At 37.5% G+C, this 14,846-nt stretch overlaps 1 protein-coding gene across 3 annotated transcripts in view; it reads right to left on the minus strand.

Moving 5' to 3' along the window:
• Positions 1-14,846, minus strand: part of SLAIN2 (SLAIN motif family member 2) — a 108,076-nt gene that overhangs the window by 56,934 nt on the left and 36,296 nt on the right. For all 3 annotated transcript variants that reach the window (XM_010595665.3, XM_003415867.4, XM_064285846.1), the window contains exons 2-4: positions 13,476-13,624; positions 5,952-6,116; positions 3,494-3,655 (exon numbers count right to left, since the gene is read on the minus strand). In XM_010595665.3, the coding sequence (XP_010593967.1) occupies positions 3,494-3,655; positions 5,952-6,116; positions 13,476-13,624 (476 nt within the window). The remainder of the gene's footprint in view (positions 1-3,493; positions 3,656-5,951; positions 6,117-13,475; positions 13,625-14,846) is intronic.

The following is a 14,846-nucleotide window of genomic DNA, read 5'->3' on the forward strand; positions in this document are numbered from 1 at the left end:
TAATTAATCCTTGAATTAATCTTATCAGGGAGATGACAAAGTGTCAAGGAAACTTCCATCCTACTCTTAAGAATTTAATATTTGGGCGCAGATAAAAATCTCAATTGCTTCGTAACCCAAGAGATTTCAATAAAACAAACTAAATTCTAAGCCTTCAAGTAGGAACTTCAAAGGAGTCCTCTAACGTAGATTGATACCTCCAGAAACACCCAAGCAACCTTGGGAGCCCTTCAAATAGTATAGAAGCTTCTGGAACAAAAACAAATGTTGATACATAATATACTCAATGAGGAAACAAATTATAATTAAAAAAAAGTAAAGTACTTAGGTAATACTTTAAGCAAGGCTTGCTAGTTATTGGCAGAGTCTAGTCAAAAAGATCTGTTATAGATTAGTACTCTATTAAGTCTTCATACCTAGAAGCTTTAAGTATTCATATATAGGAAGTGCTAGCAACATGGTTCCCTAAACTAGTGGATAATGAAAATCACTCCAGGGTGTCTTTAATTTTTCAGATTCCTGGGGCTCACCTAATCCTTCAGTCAGGTTTGGGAACCACTATACCAACTGACGAGGAGCCCTTGTGGCGCAGTGATTAAGAGCTTGGCTGCTAACCAAAAGGCCTGCAGTTCGAATCTACCAGCAGCTCCTTGGAAACCCTATGGGGCAGTTCTACTCTGTCCTGTAGGGTCGCTATGAGTTGGAATCGACTCGATGGCAACGGGTTTGGTTTTGGTTTTGTAACAATTGACAAAGTTACCTAGCTATAGCAAACACGGCCCTAAAATCACCTAACAAAATTCAACAGACCAGTGAAAAGAGCGTTGTTTTAGAAAAGGAAAATCCAGATTCCAAAGCAAGCTCTTCACTAACAAGGAGATTCTAAGGAAATCACAATCACTATCAGATTTTCTGTTCCTTATCTTAAAAATGAAGACATTTGACCATGCAACCTCTAGGATTCTTTGCAAATCTGTAATTCTACATTTCTAATTATTATAAAAAACTGGAGAACGATGTTGTAAAAAGGAAAATTACCTCTTAAAAAATGCTACCATTTTCAAGGAGTCATCACATACATTTTTAACATTTTTTTTTATTCTCCAGGAAAAGAAATATTCATGTATGTGGGTGGCATAGAAAGGATTACTAAAAGGCTGAAATTTCTGTTATGGGTTACCAAAATGAAAGTTACCAATGTGAAAGTTACACCAAAAAGCTGGTTAAGCTTCTAACAAAATATTGGAGTTTAAAAAGTCAAAGTTCAAAGGAGAAATGTGTGAGTTTATTCTAAGGTACAGAGATAGGCAGCATTCTTTATTTCCTTTTTCTATCTATGACAATAACTAGCCCCACAAGCTAAAAATACCACAATTTCAATAAAGAGTTTAAAAAAATTATGAAGGAAAGGGTTACTATATTACTAGTTTCTAAGGCTAAAGATAAAGAAAGAAAGCACCGAGTCTTTCCATTTCTGGGGGGGAAAAAAAAAGAATCAGCTAAGTAAGAAACATTTTATGGTTTCTTTATAAATGTTACAGCTTCATAAAACTTACATTATTACATTAAAGAAAGAGAGTATTATGTACACAAACAACAGAAAGTTTTTGAACTAAATGACAGCAATGCTCCATTATGCTCAGTCAACTGTCAAGGCTCTGAAATGTGTATCTCAAGGATCTTTTCATTGTAAAGGTTAAAAGGGATCACTTCAAAGAGAGTGCTTACTTCACAGCTAAGCCATGGCACCTTATAATAAAATGCATAAGCAATAACAATACAATCAGCACCATTTACACTCAGATGAGAGGCAGGGCATCTACGAAACTTAAAACAACGGGGAAAGTTTCGTGCATATGTACATTTAGGGGATGACAGGGGACGTAACTTTTATTGGATTCTCAAAGTTGTCTGTAATTTAAAAAGTTTCAAGAACCACTTGGCAAAGCATGATCACATAGTGTGAACAACATATTTACCACAACGACCAAAAAAAAAAAAAAAAAAAAGAGTAGCTGCTGAGGCTGCTTATGTACAACCAAACACTTCATGGGATTTTGTTCCTTGGTTTGGAGGTTTAGGGTCATGGTTTCATGGGACATCCAAGTTAACTGGCCTAATAATGTGTTTAGTGCTTCTGTTCTAACTCTTAGTTGGTTGCAGAGTGCCTAAAGTCTTAAAAGTTTGCAAGCAGCCATCCAAGGCACGACAATTGGTCTCTATTCACCTGGAGCAACAGAGGAAGATGGAGAGTCAGGAATAGGAGGAGGATATGGAGTGTGTGGCTAATTGCCTCCATGAACAACTGCCATCTTTGCCATGAGACCAGAAGAACTGGATGGTGTCTGGCTACCACTGCCGAACATTTTGATCAAAAGATTCTACAGAAGAATCCTGATCAAAAGAGAGAAAATGCAAAATGGAATTTCAAATTCTCACGGGGTCCAGACTTTCTGGAGCCATGGAGGCTGGATGAACTCCTGAAGCTACTGCCCTGACATAATCTTTAAACCCTAAACTAAAAAGATATGAAGTCATCATAAAATCTAATAATTGTTTAGCTTAACTAGTAAAAAATGTCTGCCTTAAGCATTATGCTCTTCTAAGAACTATCTATATGGGATCAAAGTGCCAACAGCAATGCAAAAGATTAGACAGAAACCTTAGGCGGGCAGTGAGTTAATGTTAATGGGGGAAGAACAACTCAGAAAGGGAGGGTGAGAATGGCCATACAACTCAAAGAATATAATCAATGTCACTGAACTGTACATGTAGAATCGGTTAAAATGGTGTATGTTTTTCTCTGTATATTCTCAACAAAAAAAGCACCACCACACACTTTATTTAATGTTACAATTCCAATTTTCTTATAAATGTCTTTTTTTATAGTCTACACAGTACATCCCCAACAGTGTTCTCCCCAAAGTGGGCAAAAATTGGTGCCTGAGGTATAAAACAAACTCAGATATCCTAATGGTTTGTGATATGTAAATAAACAGATATAAGATATATAGTACATCTATGGTATTAAAATTTCATCGGAGGGGGAAGGGTGGGGGGAGTCTAAAAGGCTCCATATGGGGCAACAATAAAAAATGATTGAGCAACACTGGTCTGCACTAAAAAACCCAGAGAGCACTAGTGAGTTCCAGTACACAGTAAAGCAGAGGCCCAGGCCCAAGCCCAAGCCTGTTGCTGCTGAGTCAGTTCCAGCTCATAGCGACCCTATGGTACAAGGTATAATTATTAAAGGAAACAGAATATGCCTTTCTCTTCCCCCTCACACAGCCGACTGTTGTATGTAAAATGAACTCCGAAAACAAGTTAATAAACGTCTCTGTACATTTGTTGAATAAGCCTCTGAAATGTTTATTTCAACATTTCTACTCTCACTGCATTCTATTACCACAATACTTTCTAAGCGATATTTAATACTCAGAACAAAATTATGCAGCAGTAAAACAGCTCAGCTTTTAAGAACTGAAATACTTACTTTCCTCCTGCATCCGAGCTAGAATCTGCACATCGGTTACATCGTTTAGCTTATAATTGGATCCAAGTGAGTCTTCATCTAATTCTGAAGCACTTAACTCACTGTCTATAGAGGACTGAGGACTGAGTGGAGGATTTCTGTCTGATGAACTTCTCAAATTACCTTAAAAGAGAAAAAATTTCAAACAAAAACTGAATAAACTATTATAATTAACTTAATATTATATTCTTTGATTTGGTTCATTATTCTTCTGCCTTTTGTATTTGTAAAATTCCCAAATATTAAACTTAAAAATTGACCTCATTAAAGCTACACAAAAGCCAAAACCCACAGGGTTTCTAAGAAGTGGCTCATGGATTTGAACTGCTGACCTTTTGGTTAGCAGGCAAGTTATTAACCACTGCACCACCAGGACTTCTATTAAAGCCACAGAAATGCCTTATTCATACACTATGGCATAAATATAAAAGACAATTCCATTTAACTATAACTTATCTGTCCTTTTAAGAAAAAAATTAAGCTTTCAACACAGTGCCTGGGAGATAACTGGTGTTCAATAACTAGGTATTAGAGGATTTCAACTTTTACAAGCTAGCCCATAAAATTGCACTATAAATAGATTTATGATGCAGTGTTTTTTCCCCTCAAATTCAGTCATTAACAAATATCATCATCTTTTCCCTGAATAAAAGCATCTACTTTTCCTAAACAAGAAAACTATAATTTGAGGAAAATTAGGATTCCCAAGAGATGCAGGAACAAACCAAAAAAAGAACACTAGGTTCATTTCTTTTACATTATGCTACGTTTACAAAATTCCTTTGCCCAACCAGTAATGGGGAGCTCAAGTAGTTCTCTGAAGTTTAGGAGTGAAGTACAAAAAATGGGAGGAAGAAAACAACTAGATTTTTAAAAGTACTTTATCATTCTAAACCAAAAGGGGTGGGGAAGACAGGTCAGAGGAATAAAGGATAGATGCGTCCAAAAAAGTGTGACGTTTCTAAGGAAATCTTTCCATCAGATCACTAACTTCTGGTGAACAAAAACAAACCTTAACACTGTCATTAGTATTTCTAATACACATTTATTTAAAACATTTGTTTCCCAGAATTTTTTCATCATAAGTCAGCTCTAATACAAAAGGCACATAAGGAGAGGAAGAAGAAGAAAGAGTACACATGATAGGAAAAGTACTACAAGTTCACGCTCAAACAGTGCCTGAATCAAAAAATTTTTTAGACAAATATTGCAGATTAAATTTTTTAGTATGATATAGTAAGGGGTGAAATAAATAGCAAATAACCTATATACAAAGCAAAGGGCAGGGTCAATGAAGTCATTACATTAGGAGTACACGGGTCAAAAATGTGAAGTGGTTAATTATACCTTAATTTTAAAGAAGCCATAATTACCCTAACAACAAGACTTGCAATAAAAATAACTGAATGGGTGGATCCCAAAGGCTACAGAGTAACAGTCTCAGTCACAGAGCCAGAGCAGAACATTCTTTCTCCAGTTCACAGCAATCTGTCCCTCTCATATCATTTATGGCTTCTAAAGGCTTGACTAAGGAACCCTGGTGGTGCAGTGGTTATGCACACTGCTGCTAACCAAAAGGTAAGTGGTTCAAACTCACTAGCCGCTCCACGGGAAAAAGATGTGTCTGTCTGCTTCCATAAAGATTACAGCCTTGGAAACCCTCTGGGGCAGTTCTACTCTGTCCTATAGGGTTGCTATGAGTCTGAATCGACTCAATGAACCCAGGTTAAAAGCTTGACTACCATCTGAAAGGTTGACAGTTTGAACCCAGCCAGAGATGCCTTTAAAGACAAGCCTACCTGGTGATCTGTTTCCGACAGGTCAGAGCCTTGACAACCTTGTAGAGCAGTTCTACTCTGCACACATGGGGTCCCCGTGAGTCGGAATCTACTTGACGGCAACTAAGAACAGTTGCTCTTTTGGCACATTCACATAGAGCCCTATATACTATTATTTAACTGCTGTATCAAAGCTTAACCAGGGCTCTGGTTGCTATAAGTAGGAATCGACTCGACGGCAATGGGTTTGGGGTTTTTTTTTTTATGACAAAAGTTATTAAAATTCCCCCAAAAAGTTTTAACTTCACAGCTCTTACAACCAAGGAGGCTGCTCAACAAGTATCTATTGATTAAAAGAATCAAGGTTCTGATCCCAATAAATCCACCCAGATTTTTTAAAAAATCTAAGTACACACTACTTTAAAAAAAAATTCTGTGGATGTAACACTTGCTTATCTTTGTACTTCTGGTTCCTAGTATAGTATCCGGTACAAAGAAGCTACTCAATATTTGTTCTAACTAACTAATGAAAAGTTTCATAAACAAAATGAACCTGAACTACTGATGAATAAATTATTTTCTGAGAGTGGGCAGTAAGTTAAAAACCATTCCTTAATAATTCCACTCTATTTTCCTCTTACCTGAATTTCCAGGAAGTATAAGTTGTTTGACTATAGGAGGTCGCACTGGGGTTGAGGACGGAGAATTAAAACCACTGCTATATGGGCTACTTGCATTTGGACTGTACGGGCTTGTATAACTCACAGAGTTGAAAGGATTGTTATATAAATGCTGCCTCTTGAGAGCTGCATTAATGAGAAGGGAAAAAAATTCAGATTTAATAACAGAGATATGGTTAACATTTTGTTTCAAAATCTTCCTATTAGGAAATTCAGTAAGTCATTATCTATCTTGATGTAAATAAACATTCTTATGGTATTAAGAAAAATATATACTAATAATCCCAGATTATTTCCATTCTCTTAAATTGTATAATGCATATAAAATAAACAGTATATGAACTAAATGACAAAAATAATATCGCATGAAGAATATGTCTTAAATAGATTATTAGCTATTAAATTAATTTACTTCCATCTTGTTGGAAAGTTTGTTTTCTAATAATTGTATCAACCCTTAGTGGCCTTTAAAAAAATAAAATGAATTCATAAAAGCATATTTGTATTTTCTCATTTTTCTATAATGAACGTGTATTACTTTTAAAAACTATGAAGTAATATGTTTTAAAAACAGCCTTTCCAAAGTTTAGGTTTTTGAAAAAGTAAAGCAATAGTGATTGTTGTTGCTGTTGTTAGGTGCCAATGAGTCAGTTTTGACTCCTAGTGACCCCTATGTACAACACAATGAAACACTGCCTTCTTGGCACCATCCTCACCATCATTGTTATGCTTGACTGTTAGGCCAAGGCAATGTCAAAATATGGAAGAATGCTCTTTAAAAAAAAACAAAAACAAACTTTTATGCATATAAAATTAGACACATAGTACAAGAGAAGGGCTAAGATATCAAGTGCCATCATAAAAAAGAGAAATTAATACTTAAAATAGTATTTTCTCCTCCTACCCTATTCTATAACCCACAGCTTAAATTCAGTCCATAAATATTTATGATCATGGGCAAAGGACTGTGTAAAACATATAAACAAATGCAACAGGGGGCCTTCTATCAAAAGGCTTACAGAAGAGTAGGCAGAAACTATAATGGTTCGAAGGCAAAATGCAATTATTGTTGTTGTTAGGTGCCGTCAAGTCAGTTCCAAATCATAGTGACCCTATGCACAACACAACCAAACACTGCCCAGTCCTGAGCCATCCTTACAATCGTTGTTATGCTTGAGTTCATTGTTGCGGCCACTGTGTGAATCTACCTCGTTAAGGGTCTTCCTCTTTTCCGCTGACCCTGTGCTCTGCCAAGCATGATGTCCTCCTCCACGGACTGATCCCTCCTGACAACATGTCCACAGTATTTAAGACGCAGTCTCAGCATCCTTGCTTCTAAGGAGCACTCTCTTTGTACTTCTTCTAAGACAGGTTTGTTTGTCCTTTTGGCAGTCCATGGTATATTCAATATTCTTCACCAACACCACAACTCAAAGGTGTCAATTCTTCTTCAGTCTTCCTTATTCATTCTCCAGCTTTCACACGCATATGGTGTGACTGAAAATACCATGGCTTGGATCAGATGCACCTTAGTCTTCAAGGTGACATCTTTGCTCTTCAACACTTTAAAGAGGTCCTTTGCAGCAGATTTACCCACTGCAATGTGTCGTTTAATTTCTTGACTACTGCTTCCATAGCCATTGATTATGGATCCAAGTAAAATGAAATCTTTGACAACTTCAATCTTTTCTCCATTTACCATGATGTTGCTCATTGGTCCAGTTGTGAGGATTTTTGTTTTCTTTATGTTGAGGTGTAATCCATACTGAAGGCTGTGGTCTTTGATCTTCATTAGTAAATGCTTCAAGTCCTCTTCACTTTCAGCAAGCAAGGTTGTGTCATCTGCATAAGGCAGGTTGTTAATGAGTCTTCCTTCAATTCTGATGCCCCGTTCTTCTTCATATAGTCGAGCTTCTTGGATTATATGCTCAGCATACAGATTGAATAGGTATGGTGAAAGAATACAACCCTGACACACACCTTTCCTGACTTTAAACCAATCAGTACCCCCTTGTTCTGTCCGAACAACTGCCTCTTGATTCGTGTAAAGGTTCCTCATGAGCACAATTAAGTGTTCTGGAATTCCCATTCTTCACAGTGTTATCCATAGTTTATGATCCACACAGTCGAATGCCTTTGCATAGTCAGTAAAACACAGGTAAACATCCTTCTGGTAGTCTCTGCTTTCAGCCAGGATCCATCTGACATCAGCAAAGATATCCCTGGTTCCATGTCCTCTTCTGAAACAGGCCCGAATTCCTGGCAGTTCCCTGTCGATATACTGCTGCAGCCATTTTTGAATGATCTTCAGCAAAATTTTGCTTATGTGTGATATTAATGATATTGTTCTATAATTTCCCCAATCAGTTGGATCACCTTTCTTGGGAATAGGAATAAATATGGATCTCCTCCAGTCAGTTGGCCAGGAAGCTGTCTTTCATATTTCTTGGCACAGATGAGTGAGCACCTCCAGCGCTGCATCTGTTTGTTGAAACACCTCAGCTGATATTCCATCAATTCCTGGAGCCTTGTTTTACGCCAATGCCTTCAGAGCAGGTTGGACTTCTTTCTTCAGTACCATCAGTTCCTGATTATATGCCACCTCTTGAAATGGAAGAACATTGACTAATTCTTTTTGGTATAATAACTGTGTATTCCTTCCATATTCTTTTGATGCTTCCTGCATCATTTAATATTTTCCCCATGGAATCCTTCACTATTGCAACTCAAGGCTTGAATTTTTTCTTCAGTTCTTTCAGCTTGAGAAACGCCAAGCATGTTCTTCCCTTTTGGTTTTCCAGCTCTTTACACATGTCATTATAATATTTTGACATCTTGAGATGTCTTCTCGAGATGCCCTTTGAAATCTCCTGTTCAGTTCTTTTACTTCATCAACTTTTCCTTTTGCTTTAGCTGCCTGACGTTTGAGAGCAAGTTTCAGAGTCTCCTCTGACATCCATCTTGGTCTTTTCTTTCTTTCCTGTCTTTTCAGTGACTTCTTGCTTTCTTCATGGATGATGTCATTCCACAACTTGTCTGGTCTTCAGTCACGAGTATTCAATGTGTCAAATGTATTCTTCAGATGGTCTCTAAATTCAGGTGGGATATACTCAAGGTCATGTTTTGGCTCTTGTGGACTTACTCTGATTTTCTTCAGTTTCACCTTGAACTTGCATATGAGCAACTGATGGTCTATTCCACAGTCGGCCCCTGGCCTTGTTCTGGCTGATAATATTGAGCTTTTCCATTATCTCTTTCCACAGATGTAGACAATTTGATTTCTGTGTGTCCCATCTGGTAAGGTCCATGGGTACAGTCGCCGTTTATGTTGGTGAAAGAAAGTATTTGCAATGAAGGAGTTGTTGGTCTTGCAAAATTCTATCATCCGATCTCCGGCATTGTTTCTATCACCAAGGCCATATTTTCCAACTACTGATCCTTCTTCGTTTCCAACTTTTGCATTCCAATTGCCAGTAATTATCAATGCATCTTGATTGCATGTTCGATCAATTTCAGACTGCTGCAGCTGATAAAAATCTTCTATTTCTTCATCTTTGGCCCTAGTGGTTGGTGCGTAAATTTGAATATTAGTCGTATTAACCGGTCTTCCTTATAGGCGTATGGATATTATCCTATCACTGACAGCGTTGTACTTCGGGACAGATCTTGAAATGTTCTTTCTGACGATGAATGCAACACCACTCCTCTTCGAGTTGTCATTCCCAGCAGAGTAGACTATATGATTGTCCAATTCAAAATGGCCAATACCAGTCCCTTTCAGCTCACTAATGTCTGGGATATCCATGTTTATGCGTTCCATTTCATTTTTGATGATTTCCAATTTTCCTAGATTCATACTTTGTACATTCCAGGTTCTGATTATTAACGGATGTTTGCAGCTGTTTCTTCTCATTTTGAGTCCCGCTGCATCAGCAAACAGAGGTCCAGAAAGCTTTACTACAACCACGTCATTAAGGTTGACTCTACTTTGAGGAGGCAGCTCTTCCCCAGTTGTCTTTTGAGTGCCTTCCAACCTGGAGGGCTCATCTTCCAGCACTGTATCAGACAGTGTTCTGCTGCTATTCATAAGGTTTTCACGGGCTAATGCTTTTCAGAAGTAGACTGCCGGGTCCTTCTTCCTAGTCTGTCTTAGTCTGGAAGCTCAGCTGAAACCTGTCCTCCATGGGTGACCCTGCTGGTATCTGAACACCGGTGGCATAGCTTCCAGCATCACAGCAACACGCAAGCCCCCACAGTACAACAAACTGAAAGACACGTAGGGGAAATGCAATTATTACTATTATAAAAGTGCAAAAGGTGGTGGTAATGAGACAGGAGTAATTCATTCCAAATGAGAGAAACTGGGTAGGGCTTTTGGAAGCAGCAGCTCTGGAGCAGTCTTGAGAAGACGAATTGTAATTTGATAGGCCCCTGAAAGTGTGTTTAAAATATGAACAAAAACAGTGCCCTGACGTGCGTGGTGTATTCCCGGAATAGTGTGAGTAATCTCGTATGATAAAGCACAAGGTGAGGGACAAAACAGAACAATGCAGCTGGGGCCAGGTCATGGAAGGCCAGAAATACCATACCCAGGCATCTCTACCTTGTTCAGTAGTAATGACAAAGCCATTAGTGATTTCTGAGCAAGAGTTTGATATGATCCAATCAGTTTAGAAAAAAATGGATGGGGATTTTGATACTGAGTAGGCTTGACTGAACTAGGCAGTAAAGGTAATAATAAAGCTAAAAAGGTGGGGAGGGGTGGTGATATTAAAAACTGGAAAGGGTTGCTAAAGCAAAAAAAAAAAAAAAGACAAGACCAGAGTTTACTCTGAGGTTTCTGGTTTGCCTAATGGCGGAGTGGTGGTTCTGTGAAGAGGAACATGTGTTTTCTGCTTACTTTTCCTGTTTAGCTGCATAGTGTGGTAGGATGGGCAATACAGTAGTTTGAGTTTTATGCATATTCACTGTGAGGCAATACATTATGTTTTATATATATTTAGTATGTAGCATGATCACAGGAATATAGATGTGATCAGAAATGGAGTTGCTAATTTTTTCCTATCTCTTTGCTCCTTATAGGTGTCCTCTGAAGCTTATTCTCTTTTCCTTGGTTAATTACCACTAGCATTTCAAGTCTTCAGTACTTTTATCTTTTCACTTTATATCATATTCCTTCTCAGAGAAATCTCATTCGTTCTCACAACATCAATTGTTACCTATATGCAAAGACTCCTCATATTTTTATCTCTAATCCTAAGCTTACCTCTGAGCTTCAGACCCACATACACTGCCGATTTAATGTGTCTCTTGGGTATGGCAAAGGGAACCCAGAGTCAACATGTCCAAATCCAAACTCATGATCATCTCCCTTTACCTAATTCTCTTCCAGGATCTCTATCTCAGAATGATAACAACATATCCTGTCACAGAGAGTGAAAACCTAGAAATTACTGTTGATACTGTCTTCTCCCTCATTTCCCTGTATTTGGTTCCCCCACTTGTACTTCCACATCTTTCCATCTCCACTATAGCCCTTTTACCCAACCCTCACTCATACACACAGCCCGGTTACCCTCATCAACCCCTCTCAAAAGCATCCTACATTCCCTCCTGGCCCTCTCCATGCTGCAGCCAGAATGACCTTACCAAAATACAAATCACGTCATCTCTGCCACCTCCCCCACTGCACCCTTCAATGTCTTTCCATTGCTCAAAATCTTTACAAGCCTATAAGGCCTTGCATCGTCTGGCTCGTATCTTCCCGGACTTATCTGACATACTTCCTCACTCTTTCTACTCCGGCCACCCTGGCCTGTCCCAGTTCTTCTCTAACCAGTTCTAACTGGAATGCCTTACTCCCTCCTTCTCCTTCCCCTTTAGCACCCTTACATTTTCTTGAATCTTTAGAACTCAGGTCAAACATTATTTCCTGAAGGGAAATTCCTACTTCTCAAAGCTTAAAGCACTGCATACCATTCCTTTATTACATATCACCAGTTATAAAGATCGTTTGTATTAATATGTTCCCCTACTATATGAGAAACTCCCATGAGTATAAGTACAGTGTTTTTCCTCAACATGTATCCCATAAACGCCATCACATAAAGACCATTCCTTCAAAAGGACTCTCTACTCAGAGGAAAAGTTAAGACTTCAGTGTCAAAACAGACTCAGACTCATAAACTCTATAAATCACATCCTGTAAGTTATTTGCATGTAACAACCATTACTCCTTACAGCAACCTGTATAGCCAGCCAACCAAACAAACTCTACTTGTGCCAACCTCGCAGTATAGCTAGTTTCCCTTCTGCCTCCCTGACCATTTTCAGCTTAAACTTTAACTAGAGAGCATATTATTTCTATAATAAAGTCAAAATAAGCAATTTTAAGTAAACGTGAAACAAACAACAACAACAACAAAAAACCAGAAACGAAATCCACAAAACCTATTTAGGATTACCAATCATGTACTGAGCCTTAAAAAAAAAACAAATCCAAACCTGTTACCATCTCATAGTGACCCTATAGGACAGAGTAGAACTGCCCTATAGAGTTTCCAAGGAGTATCTGGTGGATCTGAACTGCCGACCTTTTGGTTAGCAGCCGTAGCACTTAACCACTGCGCCACCAGGGTTTCCGTACTAAGCCTTACTACATGATTATTCCAGAAAAATAGTAACATTCTTAAGAGACTGAGAGAATTCCAAGAACAGGTCAATAATATCACTCTTATGTTTGTATTCATACTGGCATGCTTCATTAAATGGCATAAGTAGCCACAGACAAATTTTGTCAGCTTTGTGAACGCTATTACACAAAAAGTGTAAAAGCAATTTCAACCTAAAATGTCATGTAAAACAAACAAAAAAACCTAACAAGAAAGTGACACTAATACACTTAGTATCTACTACGTGCCAGAAAAAGTACCAGGTACAACAACATCATTTCCTATGTTAATATGTAAATATAAAAAAACTTAATATAACTTTTCAAGGTTTATCATTCTCATGACAAAACTGAGCTCAGAGAAGTTAAATAATGCTCAGAGACACACAGCAATACATCACTGGAGTGAGAACCAGGCCTCTCTGGTTCTCAAAGCCACATCCTTCTACCATATTACAGTTTCTTCAAAGTGTCACATGTGAGATGATTTTAGATGATACCAGGCAAACATTTATTTTAATAGCATTTGTTTTAACTTGTATTAGAAAAAACTATCACAAAGAACACATTATGTCATAGATATTATTCCTGAGGATGAGGCCAAATAAGAAGTGAGGAGATTTAAAACAAACTGTTAATAATAAGACAAGGGTATATGCAGGTGACAAAAACTCTCATGATGGTATGCAAAACGAGATTTGAAAAATGCTACCAAGTAACAAATTGCCTTCTTAAAAATATACCACTCAACATTTATCTATTTTTTGATTAAAGAAAGCAAAAGGATGAATTTACAAGTAAAATTATAGACATACCTGACATAGTCTGATCAAGTTTGTGGATAAGAGACTTTTTAGCACATTCAACATCAGGACTTGGGTAATCCAAAACTTGCCTGCACCAAACTAATGGACTAACCGATTTCTGCATTGGTGTAAGTTTTTTCTTTGGTGATGTGTAAAGCCTAGAAGAAAACAAACAAACAAAAACAAAAGGGTAACAATCATTATTAAGCACAGTAGTCTAAAAGAGGGATCCTTGCACGTGAATTTAAATGGCAGGGAGGGGGGAAGGGAAGAGTTAAGAGTGACGGAGTGTGTTTAAAATCACCTATATTTACTTAGTGCGCATAGGGGATATTTAACACTTTGACTCAAATCTCAAATATTAACAAACCAAAATGAGGCCAACTGTCCATTCCTAAAACCTGTCTTATTTTTCCCTTTTACTTTCATTACTAAAATTATGGGGACATGTCTGTCTTTACGATAGTTTATTTTATTTCAGTAGTATTAACTCTTGAATACAGCTTTACCATTAGGGCTAGTCTAGGGCAGAATGGGGAGATAAAAACCTTCCTCTCCACCTCCTATCTCCCTTCTCACTATATAAAAAAAAAAAAAAAATAGACTCACATAAAAATCTACCACTAGTGGTTCATTCTTTCTGGTCAAGCAGTGTCCTCTCTGTAATCCTCTTTTCAAATAACAATACATCTGGGAATACTTTAAATCCTCAAATACTTTAAATCCCTAAAACTTTATGTGGATAAATTTAATGAAGTACTTCAGTTTCAGAAGAGAAGAAGGGGGCAGTATTTTATAAGCCCCTGAAAAGGTAAAAAGAAGGCAAAAGATGAGCAGGTGTGTGTGTACTTAAATTTCCTACTTTATCATTTTTCCTAAAATTAGTCCAGATTATGTCAACTGATACTAATTTATTTCAAGTATGCCTCCGTATGAAAAATAGTTACTTGATTTTTTTTTAACATCCTGTTTTTGAAATTAAGACGCTTTAAGTGGAATTTTATACTTCAATATATCTATACACTTAAATGTCTCAATAAAGCAAGGAGTCAACAATTTCACGTTTTACATTAATCAAGTTAGGGCAATAATATAAAGTGTTGTTCTAGTGTATATTTAAATATATCTCTACAGTGCCAAAACAAACTACTTTCAAAGTGGCAAAATGTACATCACCCATCTCTTTTTTTTTTCTCTTGTATTTGTAACTTAAAAAAAGCCTTGTTGGCACAGTGGTCAAGAGCTTGGCTGTGAAATGAAAGGCTGAAGTTTCAAAACCCACCAGTTCTGGCACTCTACTTCCATAAGGATTACCAAACCAAACCAAACCCAGTGCCGTCGAGTCGATTCAGACTCATAGCGACCCTATAGGACAGAGTA

Source organism: Loxodonta africana, chromosome 5 (assembly GCF_030014295.1).
Source record: "Loxodonta africana isolate mLoxAfr1 chromosome 5, mLoxAfr1.hap2, whole genome shotgun sequence".
Taxonomy (NCBI): Eukaryota; Metazoa; Chordata; class Mammalia; order Proboscidea; family Elephantidae; genus Loxodonta; species Loxodonta africana.